General features: G+C 35.6%; 2 protein-coding genes across 3 annotated transcripts; both read left to right on the top strand.

Annotated features, from left to right (window-relative positions):
• The first annotated feature begins 1,689 nt into the window (after positions 1-1,689).
• On the top strand, positions 1,690-6,147 carry rdh5 (retinol dehydrogenase 5 (11-cis/9-cis)). The gene is made up of 6 exons (XM_008409195.2): positions 1,690-1,864; positions 2,835-2,915; positions 3,050-3,372; positions 3,457-3,715; positions 4,544-4,707; positions 4,925-6,147. Exons 2-6 carry the CDS (start codon positions 2,836-2,838, stop codon positions 5,143-5,145), a joined length of 1,047 nt encoding a protein of 348 aa, XP_008407417.1. The 5' UTR covers positions 1,690-1,864; position 2,835; the 3' UTR covers positions 5,146-6,147.
• Positions 6,148-6,523: 376 nt separating this feature from the next.
• Positions 6,524-13,607, top strand: LOC103464825 (glutaminase kidney isoform, mitochondrial-like). Of its 2 annotated transcripts, XM_008409193.1 has the most exons (15): positions 6,524-6,930; positions 7,388-7,487; positions 7,641-7,762; positions 8,720-8,849; positions 9,067-9,146; positions 9,515-9,678; positions 9,860-9,918; positions 10,504-10,536; positions 10,658-10,716; positions 10,851-10,917; positions 11,041-11,091; positions 11,217-11,393; positions 11,471-11,602; positions 12,994-13,086; positions 13,167-13,606. In XM_008409193.1, the coding sequence occupies exons 1-15, from the start codon at positions 6,758-6,760 to the stop codon at positions 13,281-13,283; spliced, it is 1,557 nt and encodes a 518-aa protein (XP_008407415.1). In that variant the 5' UTR covers positions 6,524-6,757; the 3' UTR covers positions 13,284-13,606. The 2 variants fall into 2 exon arrangements, with proteins under 2 accessions (XP_008407415.1, XP_008407416.1); XM_008409194.2 differs by lacking the exon at positions 6,524-6,930 and having other exon boundaries at positions 7,474-7,553; positions 13,167-13,607.
• Positions 13,608-13,704: the final 97 nt, after the last annotated feature.

Genomic DNA, 13,704 nt, shown 5'->3' with positions numbered 1-13,704 from the left:
TGGTTATGTGTTTGTTACAAAAGTGAAACGCTGGAAAGAGCCTAGATGTTTCTCTACAAAGTTTTGTAACAGAAACTCATGGGAACCACAAACTACAATGACTGGATAAYCAGTGGAATGTGTGACGTAAAAGTTATGTCCTAGAACAACCGGGTTCAGTGTGCACTCACGTAGTTACAACACYATTTGGAAACTAATTAAGACTTTTAATCCAGCACACAAGTGCAAGCTTTCATGCCTTTGTTTTAATTTTACAGTTCTATAACTTTTTCACTAATCACATTGTAAGGCTTGGTTTATCTGCCAAGCAAGTCATTGTTTAATTATTTTTAGAAACAATAAAATAATCTTTCACAAACAAACAGTGATTTTTGGAATCTGCATCCAGTCCGGACTTGGGTGATATTATAAATGTAGAAGTAAATGTAGACCAAGTTAAGAAATAATTATTTACCACACTCATAGTCCAACGTCTTAGTGTGTCGTTTCATAATTTTGAGACCACTCACCCAATAAATTTTAATAACCACCCTTTCAATTTTGTATGGAAAAAAAATAAGAACAAAAAATTATTTAAAACCTTTAATGTGACATATGCTGTCCAAATCAATTCAAAAGCAAACAAATCTGTTGTAGTTAGACCCTGGTCTTCCAAGTTTGCTCATTTTTATAATTTTGCTAAAGCCACAATTTGTAGAAATATTACAAAGAATAAASAAAAAATGTGTATAATTTATTTATTTTCATTTTWATTTTTTCAAATTAAGAAAGCTGCATGTTTTTTTYCAAGCATAAAGCAGGGAGGCTGGCTAGAGGACAGCAAGGTGCTGCAGGATTTTTTGTTCCTGCTATTTTTCTTCTATTGGTGACAATAATCTACAGTGTTAGACTGAGGTGGCAAGACAGAAGATTTTTTTTCTATCCAAGAAAGCAGACATCTTCACCTTTGTTGCTGATTTTATTTTGTCAGCATCACAGTGAGTGGAAGCATATATCCATATCCAAAACTATGTCTGGAAATATATCTGTGAGGTCATCTCAAGAAAACTGTGAACATCAGATGTCCTCACTTCCGACACATAGTTAATACCTAAATAATATTGAGTAATGTTTTTGAATCAAAAGGGCATTTACATGGTATCAGTTCGAAAGTGTGCAGAGTTACACAACCAGGCTATTGCTGATTTTTTTTTCTCTTGTTAAATGGATTTGCATTATAGCTTATTTGTGAAAGTTTTTTTTCTTAGTCTTTTATGTTAGAAACACCAATCATTTCAAGCTATGAAATGATAGCTTTCAATCATTTCACACATAAATGTACACATAAATGTACACATAAATGTATACATTTATACATGTATACATGTATAAATGTATACATTTACACATTTACAGTATAAATGTATACTGTAATACATTTATACAGTTAAATGTATTACAGTATACATTTAACTGTTTCTAAAGCAGGTGAACTGAATTTTCTCCTGAAACTAGATACTCTGACTAGTGCATTTGTCATAACTTTTTACATAATCCTAAAACTTTTAAACCCAAGTGTGAGAACAACTAAGCTCTAAGTTTTTTGTTCTAAAATAAAAAATACTGTTCTGATACTTTGGTGTACATGCAAAAAAATTCTTTGGGGCTTAGTTTTCCTGCCCTGTTCCCCTCACATTTTTCTTTAAAACAATTGCAATAGTTACGGATTGAGGATTACTAATAGTGAACCTGTCTTAACGGATAAGCCTCAAGGATAAAGCTTCTCTTTGACCAGCCCCTCTGAGCTGAATCAGAAGAATATACAGGAGGGAAAAGGGAAAGGGGCTGACTGTGGAGATCCATCATTGACCAATAAGAGAATAAGGTATGTTTAGAGTTTTTAATTATTTTGTTTCTCTCAAATTTGAATTAATGCAGTGAATTATTAAATGCTTGYTATTTCATGTTCATGTTGGGAACTAAAGTCGCCTAAAGCTCACAAAGTACATTTAATGCATGACATCGAAAACAGTCTTTAAATAGAATAGAATAGGATAGAATAGAACTTTAGATGCCCAGAGAGAGGTGTTTTTTTKKTKGKKTTTTTTTTTACCTACSTTGAATAACCTCTAAATACTGTCCAGTCAATACTGAAAAAAGGTAAGAGGATAGAGTTGTTTGAAACAACATGCCCATAAAAACAGCTTAAATTTGATTTAAATTCTTGGAAATGTTGACAATAACATAATTCYCTCAAGCTGAATAAAAAAAAAATGAAYAAAAACTTCTGTGATTTTGGGGAATAATCTATCTTGTTTCTTTGCTAGGACACTTTATGGTCAACTTTTCTGTCCACTCCCAGGGCATGAATTGCATTAATAAYAATTACGTATGAAAACACAGTATTTTACAAGCAATTATAACAAATTGTTACATTTCTTTACTCTGAATTTGTGGTCATTGTATTTATTCAGTGTTTAATTGCTGTGGTATTTTTTGATGGCTACACAAGTTCTTTTGTTGTTGCAAGCCTGCAATTTAATTGGCTTTATGCCATAAGCCAAGCAGCTCCATCACGGAGATTGAAATTATACCTAAAAATAAAATAATCCCCTGCTTGTGTTTCRTTCCATTACAAATTCCTTTCTTTCTTCTGTAAGAGTATTAAACAAAGATTCCTCATGTGCCCACATCAACCAAAACGGCCCTGCATTAAAAGCAGGTCTTAGTAAACAGACTGCTTGTGTTCAGTGGCTGTCACGAATGTRGATACTGTTATAAGGATACTGTTAAATTGGATTTCAAATGGTTATTATTGTATTTATGCTTAAATTACTTTTTTAACATTTTTGCAGAATGTTTTTTGAGCAGTTTCGAGGCCAAAAACAAACTCCTGAAGGCAACATGGATACACAGTATATATACGAACTTTTAGGGTAAGAAATGACAACGCAAGACAACATTTTTTTACGGTTTAGATTTAGTTCTACTTCTAGTTTTAGTTCTAAGAGCAAATTACATATTAAGACATAATTTCATGATGTTATGTCTTTTTGTTTTTTTTTTTTAGAGAAAATGCCTCGTACTACATTGCAGCTTCCTTTGCTTTGTTGTGGATTCTGGTATGGCTATACAGAGACAGCCTGGAGATAGAGAACCTTTCTGACAAGTATGTCTTCGTGACTGGCTGTGACACTGGGTTTGGCAAYCTTCTGTGCAAGAAGCTCGACCGTAGAGGTTTTCGAGTTCTGGCTGGCTGTCTCACAGAGAAGGGGGCTGATGATCTGAAAAGAGTGACGGGGCCTCACCTTAAGACGGTCTTGCTGGATGTGACCAGTCAGAGCAGCATCCAGGCAGCTATGGAGTGGACCAAGAAGGAGGTTGGAGATARAGGTGAGGTTAAATCACACAATAAATATATGGGAAATCAGTTTTGAAACTAACTTTTCAAACTTTTCAATTTTATTTTCTTCGTAGGACTTTGGGGTATTGTGAACAATGCTGGGCGTTCTTTGCCCATGGGTCCTTCGGAGTGGATGCGAGTGGAGGATTTCCACAGCACACTGAAAGTGAACATGAATGGAGTCATTGCCATGACTATGRCCTTCCTGCCCCTCGTTAAAAAGGCCCCTGGACGTATTGTAAATGTGGCATCTGTCCTCGGCAGGGTGGCTGCAAATGGTGGCGGGTACTGCATCTCCAAGTTTGCAGTGGAGAGTTTCTCTGACTGCTTGAGGTAAAACCGATAATAGAATAGAAAAAAAAAAAAAAAACATCCTTTATTGTCTCACATTGGGGAAATTCAAGTGTACTGCAGAAAGTCAAAAGCAAAGTGAAGTATTGATATTCAAAGTGAAGTAAAAAAAAAAAAAGTACAACAGAAAAATAAGAATAAGAGACTGTAAGGGTGAGTTTGCAACATATAATAAATGATAATGCTGTGCAGTTATTAAAAATAGCACAGTCAGATTAAAGGAAACGTGCGACTGAGTAGAGCAATAAAAATACAAGATGTCCATATTTGTCCATGTAAAACAGCAACAAATAAAAACAATACTGTGCAAATGTAAGCTGGYATGTGCAAATCACAGCAGAGAAGATTTCTAAAATGCAAAAAACTGCAAATAACAGGAGGGATGTAAAGACTTGATGAGTGGGAGCATAGATGTTTATAAAGTCTACCAAKTATTAGATGATAGAAAATGTTAATTTTCCAGTAGTATTTATATAACTCATTTTTTGATGTAACTTGAGAGAAGAGCAATCTTATTTAACCCTCTTATGTTTCTGGCTTTACTAGTAGCTTTCTGGAATGTACAACCCAGAATGATTAATGTACAGATTGATTACAGTAATAAATAAATTTTATGCTATGAAGAATGTAACAGTGTTAGAAAAGAGTTTAAAGGATCTGTCAATTCCCATTGATTAATCATGATCAAAGCACAAAAAACTAAAAGTTCAATGGTAAAAGGAGAGAAGAGTAATTTACAAACCTTTAAATGAACTTGAAACATGTAAAACTGCATTATATTTTACTAGTCTGCATGGCTTCCATTTTCAGGAGAGATATAAGCTACTTTGGAATCAAAGTGTGCATCATTGAGCCAGGGTTTTTCAAGACAGCAGTTACCAACCTTGATCCCATTGAGAGGGAGCTGCACCGTCTCTGGAATCAACTCAGCCCCGAAGTAAAAGCAAGCTATGGAGAGAAGTACCTGGATAACTGTAAGTATAAGCAGACTTACAGAGGAAGGAAACTTTATGCTTTGAGCTGTCTTTAACAATGTGTGTTAAAATTGCTTGTGTCTGTTCAATGGCTGTTTTTGTGGATGCCTAGAGCGGCACAGTGTTTGGGGCAACACTAGTAATGAAAAAGGAAAAAGTTCTCCATCAGTTGCTCCCTGAGGAAGTTTCATTTGAGTGTGTTTTATTTTTTTTTCAGACATCAAGATCCAGCGTTTGATCATGAATGCTGTGTGTGACTCGGACCTCACCAAGGTGACCAGCTGCATGGAGCACGCTCTGACTGCGGCTCACCCACGCACTCGGTACAGCGCCGGCTGGGATGCTAAGCTTCTCTGGATCCCTCTGTCTTACATGCCTTCCTTTGTGGTTGATATTGGACTAAAGCTGGTGCTGCCTCGTCCTTCCAAGAGTGTGTAACTCATCAATACTTAAAGAAAGAATGGCTTCAGAGTGTTTAGCTTCATTATGTAATTGTGCCTGATGCAGTAGAACCTGCTGTCCATAATGAACGCTGTCCATTTAATAATCAGATTGTGCTTGTATGTATTTTGTGTATATTGTACTGTACAGTAGTATATCCATATAAGTTTGTATATTTGTGCAATTTGTCAATTAAGACTGGTCTAACCCTAATGCTTTAAAGAGAAAATAGTACTTATTGCTTTTTTTGGTTTGTTTCTTGTCTAAGGTTATTTCTTTTCAATTTGTTATTTTGCAGGTACGAGTATCGGTACTTTCAGCAAACACAGCCTGAATAAAGTTATATTAACTCCAGAGAAATCTTAAGAACAAGCYCAGCTTTGAATCAGTAACACATCGTATCAGTAATAAGYACTGTCTGCATACCGTGTTACAATAATCTGCATTGTTGTGATGGCTGCTAAACCTTGTTAAAATTTAAAGTAGCCCTGGTCTCAACTTGTACACAATTATGAAACAAACCAATTTCTTAATTTTAAGATCACATTTGATGAAGCCACATCAACAGCTGCATTTGGCAAACAAAACAACTAAATGAAAATTGCATTAAATTTTCATGTTAAATGCTACATTAATACCACACTAAGTACTTTGTTCACAGACACCCATTAATGAAAGAACAACAAAGTTAAATTCAATTAGGAATTATTTTTATTGAGCTCCACTAAAATCCCATTCATAATCATTATGCCCATTCATAATCATCTCGTGATGTTTTACCTTTTTTTTAGAAACATCATGAATAAAGAGATAAAAATTTTAATGTTTCTAAATGAAAAGTTGCCTAATTTATGCCTCGTGTATAATATCTCACTATGACAAAACAATACAAAGTAAAGTGATACACTGTCACAATAAATTTTGACAATTACTCGACTTGTTCGATCATTTTTATTTACAGGTTTATATATATATAATTAAAGCTCGTCTTAAAACCCATCTATTTTACTTGGCTTTCAACTCCAGCGGAATCTAGTTTTAAATTGTATGTTTGTTTTTAAACTGTAAGTTTTTATTCTTTTATTGTTGTGTTTTAATGTACAGCACTTTGTATCAGCTGTGGTTGTTTTAAAGTGCTTTATAAATAAAGTTGGTATGGTATGGTATGGTATTATTATTATTATTATTTTATTTTTTATTTTTTTCTTCCTTTATTTAACCAGGTAAACCCCGTTGAGATCTAGATCTCATTTTCAAGCGGGAGCTGGGCAGAAATCTGCAATACACAGCAACCTGGTTACAAAATAACCAGGTTGCATAGCATTTAATATTTATGTTCAGCTACAAGCTCAAATAATTACAACTAGCTGTGTGATAAACACCAGATGATTTGTTTGTAACCTACATCCTGAGAAATTAACTATCAAATGCCAGACTTGCAAACATCCCGACACAACCTGAAAGCAGCACGGCGTTTGCTCTCCTGAASTCGGGAAATCAGTGACCCCTGCAGGACAAGCTGACTTTGACACGTCAGCTGGATCTTTACAGACGGGTCATTCAACCCGGCTGCTCTTATCAACTCCACGTTTGTTGCTGTCGTTTAACCATGCACTGCCTCAAAGCGCTGCGACTGTCAGAACTTCTACAAGTTATTTCCAAAAATACAAATACGATGAGGAATTTTCTCTCCATACATCCAGCATGTTGTTTGATCAGAAATTCAACAAYTACATTTCAGCGACGAACTTACACCCACCCGGATCATTTCCATAATAAAATGTAAGTACCCCTGTTTGGTGCTTGTTGGTTATATATTCACTTTTTTATCAGTTGATAAGGTTTTATAAATAACCTGACAGTGAGTCGAAGGCTATGGTTCATTTATTATAGCAAATAAAATTTATCAATTGCTGAATAGAGAAGAATCTTAAAATAATGTAATACTTCTCAGCTGAAAGTAAAAATATAAATTATTTTAATTTGGGAATATTATGATAAACGCGGCTCAAGATCTTATGTTATTCATTTTAGTCCAAAAAAGGGGGAAAAAAACATAACTATATTTACTACTGAGATATAAATCATATCTTTGGCACCTTTTTTTATTGCAAACCACAAAACACTTAAGAAACTTTTCTAATTTAATTTTGATTATATGATTATATAGGACAGTGAAGGTTATTCTATTCCGAGTAATGAAAATATTTTATCATATAGTCTTTACTTTTAATTTCAGGAACATGCATTCCACATCTCCCAGTTCTGGAGTGGAAAACATGCTTTTCTACACCATCACCGAAGGAAGAGACCAAGTGCCCATTTCATACTTTAATGCTGTAAATATAGCTTTTTTTTTTTTGCACATTAAGCATTCATTGATTCCATATGCCTTGTAGAAACAGGTAAAATGTATTACACAAATGCTATTATATGGGTTTTGCATTGCATCTGGAGAGACGATGAGGTTGAATCTGATTTTATGTCTGCAGGCACTGAAAAAAACTGGCCTTCAGCCCTCAGACCCTCGGCTCAGAGAGTGCATGGAGAAGCTTCGRCGGACTGTGACGGACTCTGTTGGTGAGGTGATGATGGACAGAGACCTTTTCCACAGGTGAGATAGTATTAGCATTTAATATTCTACAGAATTTTCATCTCAAACCTGAGAGCAGAATTAGAGAAACACATTCCCAGRTCATGCTAAATGRAGTGCACCAATGCAGCATACAAAATTCACAAGGACAGGAAAAGTCAGTGATCAGACAGTCAGTGGTCCAGTTGTAATTATATTGGGAAGTTTTCTTAACATTGYCTTTGAAATCTGTCACCAGGCTTCATCGGCACAATTCAAGTRCTGTCGTATTTTTAAGGCATTAGTCTTGCCAGACTTCATGTCGTACCTCCATTTGCTGTGATGAGAGTTGGGACCTCAGGCCAACTTTTAAACACAATGTCAACGCCCAGGTTTTTTGCTGGGCCTCAATTTAAATTCCTATGATCTTTTAAWGCATCAAAATAGATGCAGGATCCTCTGCAGCTCTTCACAATTGTATCTTTATCACAGCACTAAGAGCCTTATGGTGTTTTGTTTCCATTCATCACCAGGCTTCTGAAACCATGAGACCAAGCTATTATTAGTCTGACCTTCAAACAATAATCCAATATTCCATTTTAATATGAGGTTTATGGTATGTGTAATGCTGCATAATTACCTCTCTGCTAACTTCTCCTGTTATATTTTTAACTAACCCAAAATTTAATAAGAAATGTACCATAAATAAATGTATGCCATGTGATATAATATGTAACTTGACCCTCTCATTCTTTGTCCTACCTCACTGAGGTGCATTTGTTTGCCCATTTGCAAAATTATTTGCCACCTTGCCCCAGGCTGAAATTGTTCGTTGTAGTTTGTTCTGAAAAAATATTAAATTAACCAAACAAGAGATTGTCATAATGTTAATTGCTTGTTTTATGGTATGTATGTTATGCCTTGTCATATTTAGAAACTATAATATTGAAGTTAATTTGAATTTCAGCCATTATTGTCTGTGTTATGTWTYATTTTCAGATGTGTCGGTGGCAACATTGTTCTGCTGATCCAGGCCTTCCGGAAAAAATTCATCATCCCTGARTTTGATGTGTTTGCAGAGAAAATCAATGAAATCTACAAGACAGTACAAGAACAAAGTGATGGCAAGGTAGTTTTATTTTGCTTGACTTTTTATTTCATCAAAACTCCAAGGATGATGTTTCAGTTGATGACGACTTTAGTGTGGATGTTTGAAATCTCAAATTCAAAACTTATCATGTTTATCTCCACTTTCCTAAAATTTGTTATCTGAGATTTTTACATTAAAAGCTGCTACATCTTTCATTACCAAGCTCATGTTTTTCTGTTTTAAACTGTGGCTTTAGGTTGCTGACTACATCCCTCAGCTGGCCAAGTTCAGTCCAGAATTATGGGGTGTTTCTTTATGTACAGTCGATGGGCAGAGGTAGGATTTACATTTACTTGTGCTGACCATATAGTACTTAGACTAGACTTATTACTAAATATAATTTAGAGTAAGGCCTCATGGGGTAACCAGTACACTAGCAAACCTATTCAGGAGAACAAGRTACATGTTGAACATTTATATGCCCAGAATTGAGGTGTTGAGCAAACATATTATCAAAGGCAATGWAAATATCAGTAAAGATGATGACCCAGATATTKTATAGCAAAGCATCATCTSCACACAAGTAGTTATAGGTTTAATGCAATCAAAAACTCCAGAAAAAGCTTCAAAAACGCCCCCAGCTAATTAAATATTTGTATTTATATTAACTATATTTGAGAGTGTTTTCCATCTTCTTTCTTCAGGCATTCTGTTGGTGACACAAAGCAGCCCTTCTGTCTGCAGTCATGTGTGAAGCCCTTGCAGTAYGCCATCGCTGTCCAYGAGTCTGGAACAGAGAAGGTCCACAACTATGTCGGCATGGAGCCCAGCGGACTCAAGTTCAACGTTCTTTCTCTTGATGAGGAAGGTATGCATAACARGTCATCACCACCTTGTTTCACTGCTAAAACCTTCATCACTCTGTCAGTGTATGATAATGCTGTACTTGTACRTGGTTTAAATTTAAGTATTAATTCATTTATATTTTTCCAGTTGTCGTTCATAACTCTTATTTAATTTAGTGTTTATCTCATTTTACTCTTTTCTAGATAAGCCTCACAACCCSATGGTGAATGCTGGAGCCATTTTGATCAGCTCTCTTATCAAGGTGAACAGGTTGACTTTATTGGTCACATTTAGATCACGWGCGAACAACAAACGAAAGTGTTTCTAGTAAAAATCARTTACAGAAGCATGGGAAGTAGCTGTTATAGCTGCTTTAAAGATACAAAAATAGCAATGGTTATTTAAATTATTGTTGCTGGTTTTTCAAATTAATATCTCAAATAAATATCTGGAAAACATGACATTTGCTCTGGACACATTTGAATAATAGCAAAAAGCAATGCTTACTCCCTGCAGATTGTTGGGTCAGCTGCAGAGTTAAGATTTTTAAAATAATTTTCTAAATATGCTATCCGAATATGGATTATTCTCGTTGATGTCTTGAAGATTAATTTTACATATTTAAAACAGAAAATTTAAAATTTAAGCAGTTTWCCTAACTCCATATCTGTYTGAACTATTACCCAAAGTTGAGTTATTGCTGCCATTATGTCCTTTATTTGCACCAACTGATAGCAGGGCAGTACATTATGCAATTAGTAATATTTATGAAGCTGCTCATGATGTATAATGTGTAGCAGGTATAAATAAACTGACTATCACAACCAAAGTTTTTCTTTATTTCCAGCCTTTCTCAAATAAGGCAGAAAAGTTTGACTATGTAAGTCATGTGCCTTGAWTTTCCCTTCCTTATGAAACYATCATTTTAAAATTATGGCACAAATATTTAGTTTTTCATAGTCATATTAATGTGAAGAAATTATATATTTTTTGTTTCCCAGGTTATGGAGTTTGTGAAAAARATGGCCGGCCAAGAATATGTTGGATTTAGCAATGCCACGTGAGTTCGTCATGAAACGTTTTGACTCTTTGTATGCATGCTCCAATAGTTATTCTGTTAGACACATTATGTTTTCAGTTCTTAAATGCATTATTGTTAACCCATTATTGACCTCAGCAGCTTGTCTTTCTCAGGTTTCAGTCAGAAAAGGAAACTGGTGACAGAAATTTTGCCATTGGTTACTACATGAAAGAGAAGAAGGTCTGCTAAAATACATTAAGTGTATTTCCTTCTGCATTTGTTTTGGTGATATTTTTCTTTCAATTTGTACAAACTATGTAGAATTACAATGTGAAGCTCTGATTTTTATGTTCTATTCACCAGTGCTTTCCTCCAGGAGCTGATATGATTGATGCCCTTGATTTTTACTTCCAGGTAAGACTCTTTGTCTTCATCAAAAAGGTGGTGCGTCCTCCTCTGGGATTTAAGATTGAGTTGAACTGAAATAGAAATTATTTAGGTTGAATTATTTGTGACTTGAGTGACTCTTTTCCCTCCAGCTTTGTTCCATTGAGGTGTCCTGTGAATCAGGAAGTGTCATGGCTGCTACTCTGGCTAATGGAGGGATCTGTCCAATCACAGGCGAGCGAGTCTTGAGTGCAGAGGCAGTGAGAAACACGTTGAGCCTCATGCATTCCTGTGGCATGTACGACTTCTCTGGCCAGATGGCTTTTCATGTTAGTATGGCTTAACACAGAATAGCTAAAAGTATGTATTGCTGTTCAACTGAACCATTCATGATCTCCTCTTCCAGGTGGGCTTGCCGGCAAAATCCGGAGTGTCTGGTGCAATACTGCTGGTGATYCCTAATGTRATGGGAGTGATGTGTTGGTCCCCACCTTTGGACAGAGTTGGGAACAGTGTTCGGGGAATACACTTCTGTGAGGCAAGTAGAACAGTGTTTGTTTAATATGAGACATATAAGCTCCTCTGCTTCATCCCTGTGGTCTTGCTTKCTATCTGCAACCAATAATAGCCAGGAGGAATGTCTTAGCAGTGTCAACCATACTTGTGTATGCGCTGAACAATGTAATTGTTACCATGTTGTTCTAGATTGGATGGGTTAGAATGTGGTTGTTTGGCAGATTAAGGTTTAGGTTAGTTTGTGCCAAGAAGATTAACATTTTCTGTTGCTGAGTTTACATGTGCTAAGTCCACACAGACCTTCTTGTGCAAAAGCCTTATGTCATTGTCAAGAACATGAAGGTCCAACTATGATCTTCTTCATTTCTGTCTGGGCTTAGACTGATTGCAGAGTAAACCATTTTTTTGTGACAGAATATTACCCAAGGTTTACTTTTAGCAATTTTAAGATATGCTATCATGTTGAAAACACACTTTGGCTGAAGGTTGAATTGATAAGGGCAGAATCTTGTACCTCTGAGATTATGTAGGGTACCATGACTCAAGACTTTCTTTATTGTTTATCATAAAAATTTGTCACAAAGGCTAAGATGAATAATATACGATAATCTCAAGCTCTTAGACCTGAAGACAATAAAACAAATCCTGTTCTGTTCTGCATCTGTAGGAGCTGGTTTCACAGTTCAATTTCCACAATTACGACAANATGGGAGTGATGTGTTGGTCCCCACCTTTGGACAGAGTTGGGAACAGTGTTCGGGGAATACACTTCTGTGAGGCAAGTAGAACAGTGTTTGTTTAATATGAGACATATAAGCTCCTCTGCTTCATCCCTGTGGTCTTGCTTKCTATCTGCAACCAATAATAGCCAGGAGGAATGTCTTAGCAGTGTCAACCATACTTGTGTATGCGCTGAACAATGTAATTGTTACCATGTTGTTCTAGATTGGATGGGTTAGAATGTGGTTGTTTGGCAGATTAAGGTTTAGGTTAGTTTGTGCCAAGAAGATTAACATTTTCTGTTGCTGAGTTTACATGTGCTAAGTCCACACAGACCTTCTTGTGCAAAAGCCTTATGTCATTGTCAAGAACATGAAGGTCCAACTATGATCTTCTTCATTTCTGTCTGGGCTTAGACTGATTGCATTTTTTTGTGACAGAATATTACCCAAGGTTTACTTTTAGCAATTTTAAGATATGCTATCATGTTGAAAACACACTTTGGCTGAAGGTTGAATTGATAAGGGCAGAATCTTGTACCTCTGAGATTATGTAGGGTACCATGACTCAAGACTTTCTTTATTGTTTATCATAAAAATTTGTCACAAAGGCTAAGATGAATAATATACGATAATCTCAAGCTCTTAGACCTGAAGACAATAAAACAAATCCTGTTCTGTTCTGCATCTGTAGGAGCTGGTTTCACAGTTCAATTTCCACAATTACGACAAYCTGAGGCACTTTGTAAAGAAGCAAGACCCCCGTCGGCAGGATGGAGATGACAGGGTAGGCTGCTTTTGCCCTGTGTGTAATTTCTATGTTTAGATATATAACTTTATGTTCATGCAACTTTAATGTATTTTCAGAACAAGTCTGTTTTCAACTTAATGTTTGCTGCCTTCAGCGGGGATGTGTCAGCACTGAGAAGGTACCMAAAGCTTTGGCTTTTATTTGTCCTGTTTCTTTACATCTGGTCTGAATAATAACACAACAATATGAACAACAAATTGAATCAAGGAGGAACTCTGTTTAAAGTTATAAGCATGAACTGTTGCTTGGCATAGATTTCCACCAGTTGTAGTTTCATGTTTATTTTAGTGCTTATTATGACAAACAATACAATACAGGAGRTMAATAATTTTTTATAACAGTGGTATGTGCACAAAATKTATTTCTAAGTATGTAATTGGTCTTTTACAACAGTACACAATAAAGTGGGCAATGAGTGCAGAGTTGTATAACTATTGTACAATTTTGGTCAATAAATTACACTTAGATATATGTTTTTTTTCAAGGGTTTGCTTATTGTTGAGCTTATTTTGAAGACCTCTTGATTAACTTCATCATATGTGCTAATAAATGCATAAACAATCGGTAACATACTTAATATAATATGAACAATTT

The sequence above is a fragment of the Poecilia reticulata genome, linkage group LG5 (assembly GCF_000633615.1).
Source record: "Poecilia reticulata strain Guanapo linkage group LG5, Guppy_female_1.0+MT, whole genome shotgun sequence".
Taxonomy (NCBI): Eukaryota; Metazoa; Chordata; class Actinopteri; order Cyprinodontiformes; family Poeciliidae; genus Poecilia; species Poecilia reticulata.
The sequence above is the reverse complement of the archived record's forward strand: the minus strand, read 5'-3'. Positions and strand labels throughout refer to the sequence as shown.